The following is a 23,509-nucleotide window of genomic DNA, read 5'->3' on the forward strand; positions in this document are numbered from 1 at the left end:
TTCTATTGTTTTATTGTTTTTAGTCCTTTTATCTTCTCTTCTTTTAATTGTTATCATATACATGTATGTATTGTGTTGCATTTTATTTAATATCCTGCACTTGACCTGTTTTACATCTGTGAATCACTTTGGTTCAGCTGCTGCTGTATGTAAATGTGCTATATAAATAAAGTTGACTTGACTACTGTACAGACTGTGCTCTGCTCTTCTGCTCTCACCTTTGAGGACGGAGACGTGCTGGCGCCTCTCTCTGTTGGGGTAGTTACGCATCTCCGTGGCGTCCGAGTCTCGGAGCTCCACCTTGTCGTAGCCGTACCAGCCCAGCAGCTCGTTCATGGTGCTTTCTGCAAACGTCTGTCAGGATGGGGGGGGGGAGAAATGGAAAGAAAGAAAGAGTAGAAGAATGAAATCACGGGTTATATATGTAGTGGGGAGGACAGGGTACATCCGGTACACACCAATGCTATGTATAATACAATACACAAATGCGCATGCACACGTGCACGCACGCATAGCATGCATGCGCACAAGCACACACACCCCACACACACTCACACCCTACACACACACTCACACACACACACAATGTGAAGTTGTGACCTAACATCCAGGTTTTGTTAGTGGAACGTCTTATCCTCCCCCCCCCCCCCCCGCCACTCTTAAATATAATCATCAGACCTTTCCTACTCGGGAATCAATGTAGCGGATTCTTTTTGCGTCTGCAGGCCTTCCTGTAAGAAATGAATCCGAGCAGCACAGTGGACTACAGTGTGACTGACTCTCTTTTCCATGATGTATTCAAAGCTGTTTACTCTACAGCTAAATCTGAGATGGAAAAAGTTTGGGGGAAAAACTTAATACCAGTGTGAAATCTATGAATCATCCTTTGTTTATCTCGTTTAATTGGGAGGATGGAGAGGAGAGAGAGAGAGAAAAAATTGATGGAGAATAAAAAATAAGAAAAACTGTTTCTCAGCAGATGGGTTGGTGAAGTGAAGTTGAAGTCCCAAGAAAAAGTTTTTTTTTTTTATTACGACCAGATGAAAAAAAAATGAAAAAAAACACAAAGGTCTCTCTCTTCCATCCACCCACCTCTCTCCCTCTCTCTCTCTCCTTCTCCCTCTCTCCCTCTCTCTCTCTCTGTGGCTTTTGGGAGAGAGCGGGGATTGGAGGAGGGAAGAAACCCGATCTGGAACGGGCAGAAATCAGACCGGGACACCCTACACCGCTGCTGGGTCCCACGGTTCTCGGAAATGCCCCGCTTCTCTCTCCCCTCTCTCCCCTCTCTCTCCTCCTCCTCCTCCTCCTCCTCCTCCTGAGCGTCCAGCACTCTCTAGTCCTCTCTCTGTCCTCCCCTCCCCTCCCTCCCCTCCCCTCCGCCCCCCTCCCTCCCCCGCCTCCCCTGGCCCCCTCCGCCCCGGCACCTTCCAGCCCTGATACCCGACACTGCTCTCCCTCTCAGGTTTCCAGCCCTTTTCCAGCACAGCCCAGTCTGCTGTGGTGTGGTGTGGTGTGGTGTGTGTGTGTGTGTTGTAGTCGCTCGCTAGCTGTAGTACTGACTGACTGCACATTCTTTCCCCCTAGCTTTCCTCCACTCACGACCTCTGCTCCGCACCAGGGCCTCAGAGAAATGGAGCTGTGTGTGTGTGTGTGTGTGGGGGGGGGGCGGAGGTGGGGGGGGGGGGGGGGGGGGTGAGTGTGTGTGTGTGTGCGTGCAGAGATATCATATCCAGCTAAATATGCCTAACGATGATTAAAGTCAAGTATCTGGTGTCGCTGCTGGGCTACGGTCTGGCGTGGTGGGAGCGGGTCCGACTGTGTGGTGTTGAGACAGATCCATTACTGAGACAACAGTCAGTCCACAGGGCCGCAAGCACCCAGAAATCAGTGTTTGTCTGTCTGTCTGTCTGTCTGACTGTCTGTCTGTCTGTCTGACTGACTGACTGTGTCTGTCTTTCTCTCTCTCTCTCTCTCTCTCTCTCTCTCTCTCTCTCTCTCCCTCTCTCTCTCTCTGTCATAACCTGACACTTCCACCCTGATCTTCAGGGCAGAACACAGAACCCTACAGTTCATTAAACTTGCTGTAACCCAAGTTTGCTGTTCCATGGCATAGACCACCACCACGTGCCTTCTTCCAGAATCATGTCTGTCTACAAATCACACAAGTAGTAGTGTTGTGTGCTGCTTGCTGCTGCTGGACTGTGTGACTACATCAACGATTACATCAGGGTAACCCTCCCCTCCCCTCCCATTACATTGCATTTGATTCAGTGTCATTGTGTGTCAATATTTTCTCATTTAGGGGGGAAAAAGACGGGCGTTTTTTTTCTCTCTCTCTCTCTCTCTCTCTCTCTCTCTCTCTCTCTCTCTCTCTCTCTCTCTCCTCTCTCTCTCTCTCTCTCCCTCCCTCTCTCTCTCCCTCTCTCTCTCTCTCTCTCTCCCTCTCTCTCTCTCTCTCTCTCCCTCTCTCTCTCTCTCTCTCTCTCTCTCTCCCTCTCTCTCTCTCTCTCTCCCTCCCTCTCTCTCTCCCTCTCTCTCTCCCTCTCTCTCTCCCTCTCTCTCTCTCTCTCTCTCCCTCTCTCTCTCTCTCTCTCTCTCTCTCTCCCTCCCTCTCTCTCTCCCTCTCTCTCTCCCTCTCTCTCTCCTCTCTCTCTCTCTCTCTCTCTCTCTCTCTCTCTCTCCCTCTCTCTCTCTTAGCTTCCCACAATGTTGTTTTTGTTTCTTCTTGGCCGTTCAGACAAACATCTGCTTTGTGAGAGTGACAAGCCATATCCCAAACCACAGAGAGAGGTCCCGGGCCAAGGGAAACAAACCGGGGCCGACCCCAGATCCAGCCCAGGCAGACTTACATCAAGCACGGATAGCGTTTCGTATGTTTTGATTCAAATTAGTTAAGTTGTAACTCTACACCCCCACCCAGTCCCACCCCCATACAATCCAAACCACTTACAACAAACCCACACTGTCTTTATATTGTGAGTTGCCTTTACCTTTTTTCTTCAGACTCAAATAGCTAAATGTCAAAACCAATGCAAGTGTGTCGGCAACCTAACAACATTAAGCTACTTGTAGTATAACTTCAGCCGTTTTTTCTGATTTTTTTTAAAGGCCCCCCTGTCTCAGATAGCATCATACTATATGTCCTATTTTAGGAGAAACACACAAGCATAGTTTCCATTACATGAACAGATTCTCTGGTGAGGGGTTACGGACACCTGAGATTGAGAAAGGGACCCCGGGCCATTCTAACCCCCAAGACCAACTGACCGGTGTAGGCTATACTCAGTACAGTACGTTGTCTTACATTGAAATACGTTATTATTCGTCTAAGTGAACCATGGTAACCTGAAGCCTGTAACAAGTGCGTCTAGCGGGGGAAGGAGTGATGCGATCGGACCGTCTGCTGTGACGCACATCTGGACCGCCGCTGGACAGCAGCTGGACGGACATGGCGCAGAGGGCTTTCATTCACTGGACACGACACACATATCTGCACTAAAAATGAAACGTGACCATTTTGGAATCACTTACACCTCTGACATTATTATTATTTATTTATTTTTGTATTTTCATTTGTATGTATTATAGGCTATTTTGTCCCGGAACAGTTTTATTTCGTTACGTTACGTTCAAAAGGAGAGGTATGTTATACAAAAGTATTGAATCCATTTGTTTTGTTTTATGTAAGGCAAAAGCAGTAGGCTATAGGCCGATATAAAGGAGTCATTCATCGCCTGATACAGCAGGGAAGAGGCGCGTTAAATCGCCCTGGATGAAACAAATCCAAGTTGTGCGTCGCGTCTCTCCAAAACTGTGATTTGTGCGCAGCGCGCAGAGAGATCTTTCCTCTCTTCCCTCCCTGAGTCCCTGTCATAGTTGGAACAGACTAGACAGACTCCCTTTGGGAACTTCTCTCAAATTAAACACTGTGCACCACCCCAAAAGAAGAAGAATGATCTCTCCTCCTCACCCACCTTCATCTCCTGGTTGATCTCCCTCTTGACGGGGTGCGCTGGTTTCCTGCTCCGTTTATTTTCCGGAGGTCTCCCTTTCTCCATCTCGGGCATAGTCCTGACCGGCTCCGTCTCAGGGTTTTTTTAGGGGGGGGCGAGTGAAACGCGTCACTCCGGGAGGGGGGGGGAAGGACTCTTTAGTCGCGGTGGAGCAGAAGAGAGCGAAAGCTGTCACTCTCCCTGACAGCGGCTGTCATTCCCCGCCGACTGCTGCTGCGTCTCCGTCATCTGAGGCTCCTTCCATTGACTCCTCTGCTGGCCGTGCGTGCGTCGTGCGCTGCGGTGGGACGGTGCCGCCGAACAATCCCTCTCACAGAGCTGGGCGGGGCCTGGCTGTGTAACCCGACACCTGGCCGGCGCCCCCCACCCCCACCCCACCCCACCCCTCCCCAAATCTCCACAGATCCATTTCCGTGAGGAATGCGAGGACTGTGTTTTATCCGACGGGGGAACACAGTACCCAGCACTGTTATATTCTTCTCTCTCTCTCTAGTCTTTAAATAAAGAGATGAAAAGAAGCCGTGTGTGAGTAATGGATACCATGGTAGAATGTTTTTTTTGGGGGGGGTTTCTCAAATGACATCTGTTTGATCAAAGAGAGAGACACAGAGAGGACAAATAGCAGCAGCCTTGGCTTGACCATGACTGTCTGTGACTGACTGACGGACTGAGGATGGCAGCATCCACACACACGCACGCGCACGCACACACACACGCACACACACACACACACCACACACACACACACACACACACACACAAATACAATGAATCGAGAACAGAACAGCCTTCACACCTGCAGTTCTCCCCCCAGAGCAGCGAGCCTTGCTCGCCTGAGGAAAATAACTACAAGCCGGAGGGCAAGATTTGTCTTGGCAGACATGCGGGTGGACGGTGTGTGTGCCCCTGTGTCTGTGCATATGTCTGAGGGAGAGAGAGAGAGAGAGAGAGAGAGAGAGAGAGAGAGAGAGAGAGAGAGAGAGAGAGAGAGAGAGAGAGAGAGAGAGAGAGAGAGAGAGAGAGAGAGAGTCGACACACACACAGCTTTCAGAACAACTGTGGTCGCTTTGTCTTTGAACCGACTATTGGCGCTTTTCCACTATCGGCCCGGCTCGCTTCGGCTCGGCTCGCTTCGGCACGCTTCGGCACGCTTTTGAACAGTTCTGGTTTTCCACTATACACAACAGACCAGGAACGAGTAGGAGGAGCAGGAGATAGTAGGCGGAGTTACGCGTCATAACAGTGTCATAAGATTCCCCCCGCTATCCGCTTGTTAAGTCGTGACGTGTTTCCGGGTCCAACGTTGGCTGAGGCGCTGTCTTCGAAATGCCGAAATAATAATAATAATAAATTATATTTATATAGCGCTTTTCCGAGGCTCAAATACCCGGACAATATGGAGAAAACGGGAAAGTATTGTGTCCCTTGTTGTATGAATAGATCCGAGTCTAAAAAACGATTAAACTGTCATTCTACTGTAGTTCACAGGTACTCTGGTGCGGGGAATTTCTGGTTTGGACTCGGAAATGGCTAAACGTCACTTTTGACGTCAGACTTAACAAGCGGATACAGATCAGCAGGGGGAAAGTTCAACTGTTCAAAAAGTGCAACTTCTCTGCTTTCAGAAACTCTTTGAATTTTTTAGATTGGGCATATAGTTCATGATTTACGGTAGTTTGAATCCGCTGTAGACAGCTCCGGTTTGGGAGCAAGACTATCGGCATTAGTCAAATACATGCTCACATCAAGTCATCCGCTCACTGCTGTCCATCAAAAAGGGCACATCCATCAATAATATTACACAATAACAACTGCTCTGATTAGATTGCTTAGATTGTTTTAATACATCAACGGGGGGAAAAGCGAGATGAACTCGCGAGTATCATGCCTCATTGAACGGAAAGTCCTATCTATCCCATTCAAAGTGTTTTAGCCTTCCCCCTTTCCACTGGTAATAAGGAATTGGCAAGAATAGATCGATATAAATAAATCAACATAATGCAGCACTATCATGCACAGATCAGCCTTAAACATGTAACGTTAGATATATAACGGAGCGATGTATTTCTACGGAAAGGCTGACTGACGCGGGGCTCATTCAATCTCCGCGTTCGTTATAGATACGCTTGCAGCAGCGGGTGAACTCCCGGTTCATTGAGTTTACGGTTAAAAGCATAACTTCTCAGGGTGTCAGCGCGGTGGTTCAGGGCTCAAAATGACCGTATACCGATGGTGGAGTTAGCAAAGGAGTATTGTGATTGTACCACCTCCATAGCCGGTGTTATTCACGGGCAAAGACGGTGCCCTTTGCGGGTTAATAACTTCGGTTTACCGTGGGTTAGGATAACAATTCAAACGTGTCCGGATAGGGGAGAGGACAGGGAATCCAAAACCATTTGAATGGTGTCGATACTACACTGCTATCACGGTCGACACAGCGCGGAGCGAATTCCCTGGTAAAACGATTCCCTCCCCCCCCGCTGTCAACGGGACTTTCAACCAGCAGGCGCCAGCGGGTGAACTCCCGGTTCATTGAGTTTACGGTTAAAAGCATAACTTCTCTGGGTGTCAGCGCGGTGGTTAAGGGCTCAAAATGACCATATACCGATGGTGAAGTTAGCAAAGGAGTATTGTGTTTCTACCACCTTCACAGCCGGTGTTATTCACGGGCAAAGACGGTGCATAATAGCGATTTTTGTGTTATGCTTGTTGTAAATAAAAGTTCTATGATGCATTGAAATGACATTAAACTAAGATAATACGATGGTCAGCATACTTTTTCAAATCTTTATTAATAAGCTATTACAGAAACTGTAGTGACATTTTCCAAGAGCGAATGTGGTATTTAAAGATGGCGGTTAGCGAAGAAATCTATGAACATGGGATGACGATTTCCATTGATCAATCAACGGTGTGCAGCGTCACACGTCACACGCAGCCTGGCAAAAAGGTTCCGGGTCTCAAAAAAGGTTCCTGCCCTGGATGGGTAGCTAAAGAAGCGACCCGACCCGACCCGACCCGACCCGACCCAGGCCGACAAATGGAAAAGCGTCAAAGAAGCAGGCCAGCCCGGGCTGACCCGGGTCAGCCCTCTAGTGGAAAAGCCCCATTTCTGACACCTCCGTGGAACTGGTGGCGGACACACGAACCCTGTTCTGATGCTATCGTAAAAGGGGGCAGGTTAGGAGAACATGGTAACATGTCTCCAAACACTGTCTCCTCCGATCACCGATCACTCTCTCTCCTTGCATCACTCCTCTCTCTTTCCCCTTCTCTCTCTCTCTGATCTCTCTTTCTCTCTCTGTCTCTCTGTCTCTCGCTTGTCAGACTAGGGAGAACCCCCCCTTCAGTCCATCTTCAAACTGTCGACAGACAGACAGACAGATGCACAGACAGGGTTGGACAGACATAGTGAGCGTTTCACAAGAGCCTTCTTTCTCTCTCCCCTTCTCTCTGGCTCTGCTCTGCTCTGCTCGGCTCTGTTTTGAGGAATCCAGGGACTACGCTCGTGTAAACAGAAACCCGATCCGGCGCGCAGGGCTTGGGTTTCGCCCCCTCGTAGACCCGCTGGTGATACGTGATACGCCCTGGCTTTGGGAACAGGGCTTATCTGATGCCTTACAAAAGGCCCCACTCTCTCTCTCTCTCTCTCTCTCTCTCTCTCTCTCTCCCTCTCAATAACAGAACACATCTGGTGCCCCTGTAGGGAGCTGTGTGTCCCTTCGGGTTCCTGTAGGGGGGGTGGGAGGGGGTGTCAGTATTCCCCAAGAAATCCACTTACACAAATAGCGGGGGTGGGGGGGGGGCGGAGGGGGGGGGGGACTAGAGAGATGGTATTTATAGGTCTAAAGTTACCAAATCCCTAACATCTGGATGTGGTAATAAAAAGGGGCAATTTTGTCGAAGCCCCCTAATGTATCATTGTTTGTCCATAGACAGATGATAGTGTAATACTCGCTGCCAATTCCTGCGAGAAAAAATAAAAATGATTGAAAACAAAACAGGTTTTCCTCATTAGCAATGGGTTGGCATGGAAGGTGATCTCCCTCTCTCTCTCTCTCTCTCTCTCTCTCTCTGTTTGAGTTTGAGTTACCCTGGTTTCGCCATCAGAGGGCGATATAGGTCCATTTGGTGTATAGGGCCTATCTATACCACACCTGTGGTACCTGTGTGCCTCCGACACCTCTATAGCCACCTACAGTCTGACACCTCTATAGACACCTACAGTCTGACACCTCTATAGACACCTACAGTCTGACACCTCTATAGACACCTACAGTCTGACACCTTTTTATTCATATTTTTTTTCAGTTAAATTTTCCACGTGGAGCAGTCCCACTCGTATTTTTCTTTTTATTGATAGAGACAGTATAGATTATGATAGGAAGGATGGGTGAGAGAGAGAGAAGGGATGACAAGCAGGATATGTCCGCCACCGGAATCGAACCGGGAACCCTGCGATTACATGGTCTACGCTTAACCCACTACGCCACCTAAAGGCCTCTGCAATTTATTTCTGTTGGAATGCTGTAGGGATTTGACAGCAGTTTGACATACCTCGCTGGGTCCAAATAACTATAAGGCAAGGCAAGTTTATTTGTGTAGCACATTTCATACAACAGGGGCAATTCAAAGTGCTTTACATACATTATAAAATATACAGCAAGAGGAGCATAGTAAGAACATACATGTGACAATGAATAAAAGCAAATATAAGAAGTAAACAGATAAAACATTCAATAAGACAATAGTTTATGGATAAGAGACATTGATAGAAGTTGTTGTGTTTAATCATAACTGCTGCAAAACATGAAGGTGTTTAGCTTAGATTTATTAAAAATATATTTTTAGGGTTTGGGCCTGCTTGATTTCTTCAGGGAGTTTGACTGAAAGCTGCTGCACCATATTTTGTTTTCACTCTTGGGATGATTAGCTGATTTGTCTCAGCTGACCTTAGGGGCCTTGCAGGAATATAGGGTGGGAGGAGGTCTGATATGTATTTTGGTCCAAGACCATTGTCCGTTGTGATTTGTATGCAATTAGGAGTATTTTGAATTAAATTATCTGGGAGACTGGTAGCCAGTGTTGAGATCTCAGGATTGGTGTAATGTGTGTTCAAACTTCTTCGTTTTTGTTAGGACCCTTGGATTGTGCTGCAGCTTACGAACAGCCCCTTTAGATAAGCCTGTTAGTAGACCATTACAATAATCAAGTCTACTCAAAACAAATGCATGGATGAGTTTTTTAAGGTCTTGTTTGGACATGAAACCTCTCATTCTTGCTATGTTTTTCAGGTGATTGTAATAACGGTATGAACTGCCCAAAGACTGACTGTATGTTTAATGACTAATAGATTGGAATGCTTGTGAGTTAATAAAAAGACCGCATTGCAACCACCTCCTAATTTGTATTATTATCTTGAGCTGACTAACTTAATATCCTCCTGAAGACAGGAGATGTCGCTGCCGGTCCAAATACCGTTAAGCAACAAGTTGTGTGACATTAAAACATCCAAATCTGATAAAAGAATAATTGTTTTATTTAGATGCGTCCTGTTCCATAAAGACGATATAGTTGCATAGTTTTGGTCCCCTCCTGAAAGCGTCCGAATGCGCCTTCCCATACATAATAACAGACTGTTTAGATGCGAAGGTTGAAATATAATAATACATATTTACCTACATTTAAATTAGTAACGCACACATGTAAACAATCGATAATATGTTTGATATATACATATACTTTAACGTTGTTTTTCACTTCGGTGGATCCTTTTGTTCGCAGGTTGTTTGGGGATGCGAGCAGGCTGGGACGTCACCCGTCAGTCGTGATGCTGGTATAAAAGGCTCCGTCTAAAGCAGCGATCACATTTCTGAGGGGCAGCAGTGGAAACAGTGTCTGTGCTTGTAGATCTGGCCAAAAATCATCACTAAAAATGTCAAAAATGACGGTTGTTCATCTTGGAGTGATTGTGTTCGCCATATGTTTATCGACACAGGTATGCTATTTTTTTTTCTCCCGATATTTTCCTTTTTTAAATTAACATTGAATGTTTTTTTGTTTTTTTTCGAGAGTGTGTGTGTCCAAAGTGTGTGATGTTCTCTGCTCGTTGGCTCGTTGGTGTGATGTAACTGTCTTGTGTGAAGCTGAGCGACTTTACATTAACCTGGCTTTGGGGGACCAAAAAAAAAGCCATATCTTTGGAAAAAAGAATTCGATCCAAATTAGAAATGTATTTCTACCTCCCACCCTGTGCCAATAGCCTAATTAATGATAGGTGATCTACACTTCTTTTGACATTATTATTGAAAACAGCTGCTCTGCTTTTGCGGCAATTATCCTGCCTTGATGATGCTTTTTTTAATTCGATTCTCACTTTCACTTTGCTATTGAAACACCGTGCGAATGAATGATTTAAAAGCAGAGTATACCTGAGTCTACCTGAGTCTTCCCAGGGGATAAAGTTTCCTTCAATGCGGCGCGTCAAAAGAAACCCGACACGGATAGTGAAGATATCAGCTGCCCGGTGGCTTCTCTCTCCGTGTAACGGGTGACACCCTTTGGAGGAGCCAAATCTAGCACTATTTGGTCATTCTTATAGCCTATATAGTATATAGGCTCCTTTTCCAAAGTGTTTGTGCAGTTTAGATTTGATCTATGCATCAAGTCATATGCATTTGATCTATCGATGCAATGTAATGTTTTTTTTGCAGCCTATATGTTTAGCAAACCGTTTACCCCCATGAGCAGATGGAACTATTTTCTCAATCCAATGTGAAATGTTGCTTAATATTGGAAATAGTTAAATATATTACCGTGGGAACCTAGAGAAGAAACAGTGCCACTTTGCATTAATGTTTTCAATCTAGACTCGAGAGCAATGTTTTTTTTTAAAGGTCATATACCTTCAATGTTTGGATTATATTACATTTTATAGAAATCTGGTCCTCTACCAACATTTCCAGAACATGGGCGTGGTTCTGCCGAAAGGTGCTTGAAATCTGGAACCCGACCAGGAACTGAGTTCAACAATATCCCCGATTAGATTTCCTCCTCTGAAAGTTATCGAGATGCTTAACGGAGCTGTCTCTCTCCTTCCTGTTTCCTGTCTGCCAGCAGGTGGTCTCCGAGGGGAACACCACAGAGTCCACGGCGGCGGGGGGCAACCAGACGAGCGCGGGCACCAGCGTGAACGCCACAACCGTGGCCCCCGACACCTACAGCAGCTCGGCCAACTCCACAGCCCCCACCGGCGCGGGTGTGTCTCTGCAGTCAGGCCCCTTCTCCCTCCTGCTCCCCATCGTCATGGCGACCTCTCTCCTTCACCGCTACTGCTGAACCCTGACCCCCCCCACCCCCCCTCCCTTTCCAGCCACCACCTACCACCACCTACCACCTACCATCCCCCCCTCCCTCAACCGCACTGAACAGAGACCACAAGACTCAACATCCAGCCGCCAAGATGGACTCCACATCACCCCCCGCCCCCCCAACCCCCGCCTCCAACCTCACCCCACCCCACCCTGCCCCCAAACGAAAGATGAAAAAAATGAAATCTTAATACCGAAATACTTTTTCTCTCAAAAAGAGGGGGTGTAATGTTTACTGGAGAGGAAACCCGCAACCATCAACCCCCCCCCGCCCCCGCCGCCCCCCCCACCCCCCCCACCCCCCGTCAGTTACTCATGGAGAGTCCAATGAATGGCGCAAATATGGCTTCTTGCTCCAGCACGACGACCCTCCATCCCTCAAGAACCTGCGTTTCCAAAGTCAACGCCACCACCACATCCTGACCATCGATTTGGGAACGCAAATAGGGCAGTGGTTGTCACGTCGAGTGGCGTAGGGAAGAAGAAAGTGGTTGTCTCGACAAAAAAAAACGTGGGACCACTTGAGTGTACAGAAGTTCTTTATCGTAGTTTTAAAATTTCCACCTTTGAAAATAATCCAAAATTGTTTTGTATGTGCCCAAACAAACAAACTCAAGCCCTGTTAAGATTTTGAATTAAGGGGTTTTAATGAATTGGCTTTCGAGTTTGAGTCGTTGGAGAAATGTCCCAGAGAAGACGAGGAGTTGCATGTGCTGTAGAGAGATATAAGTTGACGACGCTGGGCTTTGTTGGGTTTTGACTTGTGATTTCTAACACAAATTATGGTCTTTTACAAGGAGGGTTATAACTGGCATCTTTCCCTTTCAATGCCTAGGGTTGGTCCCACAGAAGTGACTGTAATGTAAACACGTGGGAAGGGTTGATGTTGCATTTATATTTCCCCCCTTATAGTTTATATTTTGTATAAATGGCGACAATGTTACGATGTTTGTTAGTTTGATAGTAATGATAATGGAAGAAATGACAATGTACAATAAATTATAAAAATGATTTTCTGCTGTATTGTGTTTTCCTTGTTTGTTGTTGAAAGGTTGTTTGTCTAACAACGTGAATGGGTGTGAGTTGTTTCCGGGGGGGGGGCATCAATGAGTTTGGGCAATGTCAACTAAACTCTTCCGAAAACCACTAGGGAATCTTTTTCGGATAACTGACTGTTAAGTAAGTAAGTAAAACTTTATTTATATGGCACCCTTCTCAGCACGAATGCACAGGGTGCTTTACATATAGGTTTACATACATTTTACATACATGTTATGAAACGCCACGCTAGCTCGATGTCACCTGGTGCCCTGACCTACACTGAACACTGAAACTCCCATCTATCTCCAGCCATTACATCATCCTAATGCAGTGTTCTATAGGGGGATTTCATTGATATTGAACCTGCCACAGAGTCTAGACAGACAGCTGCTGAGCTGGCAGGGTCCTGGCTGGACTCAGCATTCCATGATGATGCCCGCTAGATCTCCTCTGGCTAAAGTCCACACACACACACACACACACACACACACACACACACAGACTAGGGGTCCAACATATACTCATACTCAAACCCATAAATTAAGCAATTTTGTCTGTCTGAAGACCCAGGAGGGGAAGATAGATAGCCACATTTCTTCTCCGACTCCAACTTGTGAATTGTATACACTTGCCAAGAATGCCAAGATTTCCCTCAAGGCGTATGATGATATCACATTTGATAAAGTAAAGAGACATGTTTCTGTGCTCTCGGCTCTCTCCGACGCTGCCTAGTCTTGTCTCTCTTGCCCCGGCGCTGCGTTTTCAGAACGCCAGCTGCTGCTGCTGCACACCATGCTAGCTATTCTGTCATGTGGAACAGCTTCACTGTTCTATATAGATTAGCATCATGATGGAAGGCTATGGGCGGGAGTGCTTATGTCATTTGGTTGGTTGGTTGGTTGGTGACTTCTACATCTGCAGAGCCAGTATCCTACTCACCACTTTACAAAGCCATCAACAATCTGGCCCCCCTCCTACCTTGCCGACCTCGTCCCCCTCCACACCCCCCCTCCCGTTGCCTCAGGTCTGATGACCAAGCCACCCTCAAGACCACCAGGACCAAGCTCCGGACCTTTTCAGCCGCAGCCCCGTCCCTCTGGAACGCCCTCCCCAACCACATCAGACAGGCCAACACCCTGCCAACATTTAAACAGGCCCTCAAAACCCACCTCTTCAAGCTTGCCTTCACCAGGTAACCCTCTCCCCCTCCCCTTCCCATGTGTCCCCAGCACTACCTCAATTAGGCCCCTATACTTTCTTCTATTTACCTTTTGTTTCTTTTTATTATTACTACCCAATCTTTTCAGTTTGTAAAGCTAGAAAAGTTGTAGTATCAGACAAAACCATTATAAAATATCCGGTCTTGATCATCTTTCCACCTGTTTAAAGAAGCACTGTCCGCCTATTATAAGCTCACCTGTACATGCCCATTATAATATCACCTCTATTTTAAAGATACACTTATGATAACTTATACTATCATTGTCACCGTTACTCTTCTTCTATTGCTAATCAGTGAAAGATCCATCTGTATGCTCTTCATGTTTTGTTCTAATTTAGATTTTTTGGGTTTTGTTTGGTCTGTTTTGTTATGTTGCTTGTCATGTGTGGTTCATCTGTCGTGTTGTTACTTTAGCTTTTGTTTATTTTTAGTTTTTTTCTTTTCTTCTTCTCTTGTTTTTTTGTTAAATGTGTTGTCTAATTGTCTTGTTGTTTTATTGTTGTTGCATAGGACCCCCTCGAAAACGAGATTATTATTATTATTTCAAGGGGCTATTCCTAATAAAGCAATTTCTTATATATATATATATATATATATATATATATATATATATATATATTATGGATTGACAAGACAACTCAACATAATAGGTGTAAGAGGTGTAGAAGGATTGACAATCACCAGATTATGCTCTAAAATTGAAATCACAAAGTTACATTTTCATCCGTTCTGCTTGACTTCGTTGACTGTTTCGCAATCAGTTCCCAATTTGCAATGTTAACAAGATTGATTTTGCCTAACAAATACTTTACTTCTGGATCTTTCCAAAGCATCATGCAACATGGAGGGAATCTGTGCAACCTGCTGCCTGTTAGCAGTACTCAAGTTGTAAAAGAACATCAGGGGGGATGGTGGATTTGATCATATGGGGACAATTTTAGCATCCCCACAGCATCAGTGACTTCAGTGTCAGTGACTTGGTGGTAAAAATGTCATTGCATGTGTGCGTGCCCCCTCCCTCGCCCACAGTACTTTACTCAATATGCACAAAACTAAATGTTGAAATAGCAGTAATACCACGTTCATTGATAAAATGACATAAGGGATGGAAAGGGGGGATGGCAGTTTTAGAAGGGGGATGATTTTGACTGTTTTTATTTCAGGGGGGGGGGGTGCCATCCCTCCCTCAACTCGAGTGCTTCCTGTTAGCCAGCCAGTCCTCATAGCCACACTGGAAAGCAAAATTAGATTAGATTAGATTCAACTTTATTGTATAAAATGTGTCCCACCCTGATAAAATCCAAGTTGACAGGTTAAGTTATGCAGTGCAAAATAACAGCATCCGCACACTCAAACACTGTGCAAAAAACCTGTAGTTTATTGCGGAGCTTTCAGTCATAGACCTTCTTCAGACATAAAGCAGACAAGTGAATGCAGTGGTCATACCACTGTGGTATAAAGGCTTCAAACGCCATCACTTGATTTAGCCAATGCACAACACCTGTGGTCAAAACATTTCACCTAGTGGTTAGGCATCAAGGGAATTGTAGTCTTAGATTTAGTGGACTACAAAAACATACACAAGTGTTCATGAGACAGGAAACACCAAAATCAAATATCTACAATACAGTATATAGACATTAGCAGAACAAAGGTAAATATAGCAGCTAAGGTTATGTACATGTGTGGAAACAATATATAGGTTGTGTTAAGCTAAAACGTGTTAGGCTCATATATATATAGTATGGAATGGAATGGAATGGAATGGAATGGACTTTATTTGTCATTGCTACAGTACAGGTACCAAACAACGAAATTTAGGAGGGGTGGCTCCCCTGGTGTTTAGGAAAGGAAAAAGAAAACACATTTTAGAAAGAGCATAGATGCATAAAATCACAAGAAGGTAAGGAGCTGGTTTACAACAATAAAGGCTATGTACACAATCCACTGTACTATACTGCACAGATAGTCAACTAGGGTTGTCATATTGCACAAAAAGTAGTATAGCTCTGCTACTTGACACATACAAGTATTTGTATGCAGTACTCAAGTTGTAAAAGAACATCAGGGGGGATGGTGGATTTGATCATATGGGGACAATTTTAGCATCCCCACAGCGTCAGTGACTTCAGTCTCAGTGACTTGGTGAAAATGTCATTGCATGTCATTGCAAAACTAAATGTTGAAAACGCAGTAATACCTCGTTCATTGATAAAATGACATAAGGGATGGAAAGGGGGGGATGGCAGTTTTAGAAGGGGGATGATTATTATTTTTTAAAGTAATTTTTTCTGAGTGGGGCAGTCCCACTCATATTTTTCATTTTTTTTATTGACAGTACAGTATAGATTATGACAGGAAGGATGGGTGAGAGAGAGAGGAGGGATGACATGCAGGATATGTCCCCGGACGGAATCGAACCGGGGACCCTGCGGTTACATGGTCAACGCTTAACCCCCAACGCATCCCCCCTCATCCCCCCTCAACTCGAGTGCTGTGTGTGTGTGTATGACACATTTCCTGAATGGACTACTAATATCAGTGAGTCTAATTCGGAGTCGTGAGTGTGAGTCAGAATCGTAGTCAGGAAGGACAGGAGGAAGTAGCTCATCTATAGCAACCCTAAACCCAGACTATATGACTCATTAGCCCAGCCTATTGTCTTCCAGGCTCTCTTTCCACCCTCCTCACTATCATCAACCTCTGTCTGCGTAGCCCCACTCCCGCTCTCCCTCTCTCCCCCCTCTCCCCCCCTCTCCCCCTCCCCCTCTCCTATCTCCCCACAGGTTCTACCTTTCCTTTACAGCCCTCTCTCTCTCGTCGTGATACTAGACACGCCTTGTCTTTACATTAAGGTTTGAGTCATTTAGCAGACGCTCTCTAATCCAATGAAAGAATCTACTATTACATCACAGCCAGTAAGACTTTCCATAGGAATAAATACCAGAGAATCATGGGAAGAAAACAGGTTTGTTTTTGTGTGTGTGTGTGCGCGTGTGTGTGTGTGTGTGTGCGTGTGCCATGTGTGCATGCATGCGTGCATTTGTGCGAGTGTATGTGCGCGCATGTGTGTGTGTGTGTGTGTGTGTGCGTGTGCGAAAGTTCACCCAGCGTAAAAGTGGGGTATGTTGGGAAAGTGGTGTATTAACCTACAGTAACCCTACAGTAACACCTCTCTCTCTCCCCCTGTGCCATCCTTTTCTTCTCCTCCCTCCCCCATCCAATCTTCCCTCCCTCTTTTTATTCTCCCCCTCCCTCCCTCCAACCACTTACACCTCCACCAATCTCATCCTGTCTCTTCTACACTTCTCCAGGACCTACATGCCCCCCCTCATCTCTCTCTCTCCCCCTCTCTCTCTCTCTCTCTCTCTGCCTCTCCCCCTCCCCCTCTCTCTCTCTTCCCCCCCCCCCCCCCCCCCCCTCTCTCTCTCTCTCTCTCTCTCTCTCTCTCTCTCTCTCAATTGAACGACACTAAGCCATTCATCCCCTATGTGGTGTGTGAGGTGTGAGGCACATAAAGACCTTTAATCATTGATCGCTTTCATCAATTATTCACACCGCCGCCGGTATTCCTGTTACAGGGACTGTGACCATGGTGTCACAGACCCTGTAACACACACACACACACACACACACACACACACACACACACACACACACACACACACATGGGTTATTGTCACTGATGCCCACAGTGTGTTATGGACCTGCTGGCAGGACTGGCAGAAAGTGAGTGTTTGTGTACACACACACACACACACACACACACACACACACACACACACACACACACAGGCAGAGAGTGAGTGTGTGTGTACACACGCAGTGTGTGTTCCTGCTTATCCTGTGGAAGCCACCAGCTGTGCATCCTCTCATCCCTCGACAAATATTCCTTAGTGGTTTTGGGGAAGGATGTGTGTGTGTGTGTGTGTGTGTGTGTGTGTGTGTGTGTGTGAGAGAGAGAGAGAGAGCGCGTGAGAGAGAGCGTGAGAGAGCGCGTGAGCGAGAGAGAGACAGAGAGAGAGAGAGAGAGAGAGAGAGAGAGACAGAGAGACAGAGAGGGAGAGACAGAGAGGGAGAGACAGAGAGTGAGAGAGAGACAAAGAGAGAGAGAGAGAGCGAGAGAGCGAGAGAGAGACAGAGAGAGACAGAGAGAGAGAGCGAGCGAGAGAGAGAGAGAGACAGAGAGAGACAGAGAGAGACAGAGAGAGAGAGAGCGAGAGAGAGACAGAGAGAGACAGAGAGAGAGAGAGCGAGAGAGAGAGAGACAGAGAGAGACAGAGAGAGAGAGAGCGAGAGAGAGCGAGAGAGAGCGAGAGAGAGACAGAGAGAGAGAGAGCGAGAGAGAGACAGAGAGAGACAGAGAGAGTCCTGGCTAGTACAGTATAAAGTACAGGCATGTGCCTCTCTCTGGGTTGAGGCCCTCCCCTCTTAGTTGGGTCAAGTTGGGTCAGTGAAGGGTTAACTAGAGTACTCTTTTTTTTTTATTGAACAATAGACATTCGGAAGTCAATGTACGTACATTCAAGGTCCACATTTTCCCCCCTTTTTCTCCCCCCCACCCCGGTCCTATACACACATTCTACTACATTTGCACCGACAACAAGCATCAACACAAGGTAAATTATTCATCATCACTTGAACTAGAGTACTCTTAAGGACATGTGGACATCCCCTTGAGTGCGTCAGTCGTTTCAGAAACATATCGTAATAAAGTAAATCAATCAATCAATCAATCAATCAATCAAATGTATTCATATAGCACATTTAAACATGACATTTGTCAACCAAAGTTGGAGCTTTAGTTGGAGCTGGTTGGGTTGGTGTTTCTGTCTGCAGAAATACAAGAAATGTGTAAGTGCTCATTATTGCAATTGTAGAAGTAGCTTGGAATGCGATTTCAACTAGGAGATTAAATGTAAACAAACCGTCGGGGGTTGGACTGAATCCTTACATAATGAAGAACAAGCTCTCTCTTTTCTGTCTTTGGTGGTTGTAAATCAAGCAGCAGGAACGTGTTCGAGTGTGTTCGTTGTGTCTGTGTAACTGGTGGCTAGTCGTGAGGTGAGCAGGACAGGAGTTTTTGCGGCAGGGCGTTCAACGGCCTTCATAAATTATCCAACGGACACCTTGGACCGCTGCGGGTCTCTGTGTCACACCTGCCCAACACATGGCTGGTTGCCTAGCAGCCGGTAAGCGCTGTTCTGTGGGCTAGTTAGGTCCCCGGTCATCGGTAAGAAGACCAGGGTGGTGCCTGGGGGGGGCGTGGAGGTCGAACACAAGAAGACAATTATTACAGACGGGAACAGCTGCTTCTACAGAACACTGCTTCTACAGGAAGGTCTGTTCTTCTTCTTCTTAAGCCTGGTACACACGTAAAGGTTTTCTAAATCTCAGCTGATTTTTTATCTGAGAGAGACGCCGTACATGAAGATCAAAAATCATGGATTCCGTCGGCCCCCGACCATTTTCCGAGCAGATTGTCGGGAGGAATGGACTCTTAACACACCTCACACCACAGGATCATCTTGTGGGATCATCTTTAGAGCCATCCGATAATCGGGCGTTTTGCTGTCCTTGGTCGGAAGGGGGGAAATCGGGCCAGATTATGTTTAAGTCTGTACCAGGCTTTACATATCCACTTCACTTCAAAACAGAAGCCCTACTGTCGTACCACAGAACCGAAAAACAAACATAACATTCAAATATGAACATATCTGTTATGGCAGGCCATAAAACTGTCTGAAACTGAAATATATTTCCCCCCCCTGCCCCCATACCGGTTTTTCCATCTGAAAAGATTTCACTCTGATGATGACACCCAGTTGTTACTGTATGAATCGGCCATCAGATGCAAAAATTACCATTCAATCCAGACCAGACAAGAGCATTAGGTAAAACTTAAGTAACCCCCCTCCCCACCCCCCTCCCACCTCCCCCAAACAACAAAGCCTTATCAAGCGCCGATCTACTTGTGTTATTTACTTAAGAGCCAAGCTCATCCAAGTGAGTTCAAAAGGAGGGTTAGGGGACAATGGAGGAAGAACAGAACAATACTGTGTTTACTCCTCAGCCAGCGGACCCATTCACTGTGACTGAGTCCAAGGCCCAGGACACACACAAGTCTGTTGACTGCATACCTGGGGCTAATGGGGGTCAAGAAGCGTCCTGTTACAAAAAAGCCATATCAGTGTTACTAGTGGCTACAGTAGAGTCAGGAGATGGTATTAGCTATACTGTGTCTCCTGCAAACTCTTGGGTTAACACTAGAACAGCCATGCCAAGTTAGGTAGAGACAGCGTGAGTTGTGTGTGTGTCACCTGTTCAAGCTATCTCTCTAACACTAGAACAGCCATGGGTGGGGTCACTAACACTAGAACACCACATCACCAACTGTCAAATCTTATTTCAAATTCGAAAGTGACAGTTAAATCTAAGTGACAGTTTAACACTAGAACAGCCGTGTCTATGTTACCTACTATAAAGGCACGACAACATTCGATTCTCAATTCACACCACCGAAGTGCATTGGTGTGAATTGAGAATCGAATGTTGTCGTGCGACAATATCGCATAGCCGTGTGCATTGTCTCATTCATGGGAAGCTGCTACTTACACACAAAGACCACTAGTTGGCGCGTCTTGTAAATTAGCCTGCCTCCTACACAGAAAAACGAGCAAAATAGCTTTATAGTAGCTTATCCTGATTTTGAAAATGTAAGGATACAGGGAGGTAGAACGCACATATCTAGGAAAAGGTCATGAAAGGAGGGTCCTGAAATTTGATCGAGTGCAAAGATATTACATTTCTTTTTACTCAAATGTCAAATGACCCCACCCATGACTGCTCTAGTGTTAATGACCCCACCCATGGCTGCTCTAGTGTTAATGACCCCACCCACGGCTGCTCTAGTGTTAACACACTGTACAAGTCTTGAGTTGGAGCTGCGTTGGATGGTGTTTCTGTCTGCAGAAATACAAGAAATGTGTGAAATGTTCAAGTGCTCATTATTGCAGTTGTAGAGGAAGCTTCCAATGCGATTTCCACTAGGAGATTAAATGTAAACAAACCATCAGGGGTTGGACTGAATCCTTCCATAATGAAGAACAAGCTCCAGGAGGAATGTGCTTTTACTGTGGACAAACAAACAAACAAAGTCCATTTAAATGACGCTGCACCTGTGTGATGATGAATATGTTGATCTGAAGCCCTTTGGCTATGGACAACAAGAAACTCCATGGAGCTCAATGGATTTGCATTGATTTACATGATTCTCATCCATGCCTCACATTTGCAAAATTCCGCAATTGTGTAAGTTGCAAAATTCAAATCGACTCCGACTCTGATATAACACAGGCGTTCAATCAAGCATTCTGCTTGTCAATAAACTACCCATCCGCGGGCGGCTGTGGCGCAGGAGGTAGAGCCGGCGTCTAATGATCACAAGGTCGGCAGATCGGAGGCTCGAGCCCCATGCTGGCCACATGTCGAAGTGTCCTTGGGCAAGACACTGAACCCCAAATTGCTCCCAGTGAGCGGGGCCGGCCGGCGCCTTGCATGGTAGCTTGGCCGCCATCGGTGTGTGAATGTGTGTGTGAACGGGTGAATGAGAGGCCGTTGTAAAGCGCTTTGGAATAAGGCGCTGTATAAGTCAGTCTGTATAAGTCAGTCTATATAAGTCAGTCTATATAAGTCAGTCTATATAAGTCAGTCTATATAAGTCAGTCTATATAAGTAAGTCTATATAAGTCAGTCTATATAAGTCAGCTATATAAGTCAGTCTATATAAGTCAGTCTATACGTATAAGTGCAGTCCATTTACCATTTTATTTACCATTTATCTCCGTTGTCTGTCAGTGCATCTTTGTGAGTCCACACCTGTGACTTATACACATACACTCTTCATTGCTCATTTTTGTGAATTAAGCCAAGCGATTGAACCAGGATACGGGTTCACTTCACACCTTCACACCAATGAAGGCGTTATAAGAATGTTAGAATGTGACCCCCCCCCGTAGCGGTTCAGATAGGGGGGGGGGATATCCTCCGCAAGCATCAGGGGAGGACAGACCGACGCCGAGCGCGGGCGTAAATCTTTCAGCGATAACACCCAGAATGCACCGCTTGAAGGGGGACTTCCTGCCAGATGGTTCGCTCTTTTTCACTGATTGGGTTGTTTGTGTTTTGGGCCCTTGTCATGTTTAGACATGTATTGTACCCAGTACTCAGGTTGTAAAAGGAAATCAGGGGGGGTATTGTGGATTTGATCATATGGGGACAATTTTAGCGTCCCCACAGCGTCAGTGACGTCAGTCTCAGTGACTTGGTAAAAATGTCACTGCGTGTGTGCGTGCCCCCTCCCCTCGCCACAGTATTTTACTCAATATGAGTAAATGACATGAACTAAATGTTGAAATAGCAGTGATACCACGTTCATTGATAAAATGACATAAGGGGATGGAAAGGGGGATGGCAGTTTTAGAAGGGGGATGATTTTGACTGTTTTTATTTCAGGGGGGGGTGCCATCCCCCCTCATCCCTCCTCAACTCGAGTGCTGGCTACCGCTGGGAACACTGACCCGCCCCCCTTCATTGTATTGTTGTGTATTTATCTTATTGGTTATGAATCAAAGAACAGTTATTGAGTTTAAGACGATTTAATTAAAGTACAAAAACAGGGTATACATATACCAACACTGGAGCCTGGTGTCTGTTCTCCTCTGCTGGGCTGGCTGGTAAAGAGGCCCCCCCTTGGGTCTCACCCTTATTTATCACAATATGCAAATACAGTCACAGGCCATAGCCTATCACCTTACCTAGATGGTCAAGAGGGCAGTCACCTGTGATGTCACTATGGCCTTAAGTCAGGGGGCAGGTCAGACCACAAGAGCCATTCCACAACACTCCCCCACAGCATATATACAGGCCCATATCATATACAATCTATGCATGTGTGTGTGTTTAAGTAGAAATAAACTACAGTATCATTACAGATGTGTCATGTACACTTATCAGTGGGTTAGATTGCAGGATATTATCTGGGATCACAGCGTCATCATCTACGCACTTTCACACGGTGCAGTTCTAGTCATCATCATCGTAATCATCTGTGATAGCTACCGTATGACTTCCGTACGCCCTGCACTGTGCATTAGTGTCTCGCCTACAAGTACCGGGTTTGGATCAAGCCGATTGTAATAATAATAATCATGTAACTATAATGTCCTGACGACGGAGGGTGGAGTAAGCTAAATAAAAACGAATCAAACGCAATTTAAACTCTCATCATGTCAAGTCCTATTAGAGGTCACACTGTTCGGTCGCTCTAAAGCTTGTCAATTATGACCTAAGTCTCTCCTCCTGTGTACAATTTTCTCTCAGTCCCCCTTCGAGCTACTGCTGTCACCATGGAGACCAAAAGAGAGAGGAAGAAATATAAGCAGGCAGGCAGGCAGGCACCCTCTTTGAGAGCAGCCAGCCAGCCTCCCTCTCGGCTGTGTGTGTCGGCTGTGTGTCTCTGGATTCCATCTCAGAGAGGACTCTGGGAGGAAGCCAGGGAGAGACATCTCAGAGAGGACTCTGGGAGGAAGCCAGGGAGAGACGCGTCTGTCATAACACATCATCTCAACGACATCGCAACTGGAACAGATGTTATGTTCTGAACGGAACAACATCAAAAGCTCATTTAGATTGAGCCTATTATGGTGTTATTGTTATCTGTTAACCTGTTAACCCGATTTAGGATGATTTGATATAGGGCCACGTAAACGGATTGTTCTTGATATTGATATGTACCCCGTTATGTTTATGTTTAGAAATGGGCACCTTGCTTTCTTGGAGATGCTTATTCAAACATGGCTGTA

General features: G+C 46.0%; 1 protein-coding gene across 1 annotated transcript in view; it reads right to left on the reverse strand.

Annotated features, from left to right (window-relative positions):
• LOC308159677 (uncharacterized protein) overlaps nucleotides 1-4,067 on the reverse strand; it is a gene marked incomplete at both ends in the record, with an annotated part of 14,879 nt that extends 10,812 nt beyond the window's left edge. The window contains 2 exons of the mRNA XM_080533492.1: nucleotides 219-354; nucleotides 3,975-4,067. Of these exons, the coding sequence (XP_080389618.1) occupies nucleotides 219-354; nucleotides 3,975-4,067 (229 nt within the window). The remainder of the gene's footprint in view (nucleotides 1-218; nucleotides 355-3,974) is intronic.
• Nucleotides 4,068-23,509: the final 19,442 nt, after the last annotated feature.

The sequence above is a fragment of the Nansenia antarctica genome (assembly GCF_963989245.1).
Source record: "Nansenia antarctica genome assembly, chromosome: 6".
NCBI lineage: Eukaryota > Metazoa > Chordata > Actinopteri > Argentiniformes > Microstomatidae > Nansenia > Nansenia antarctica.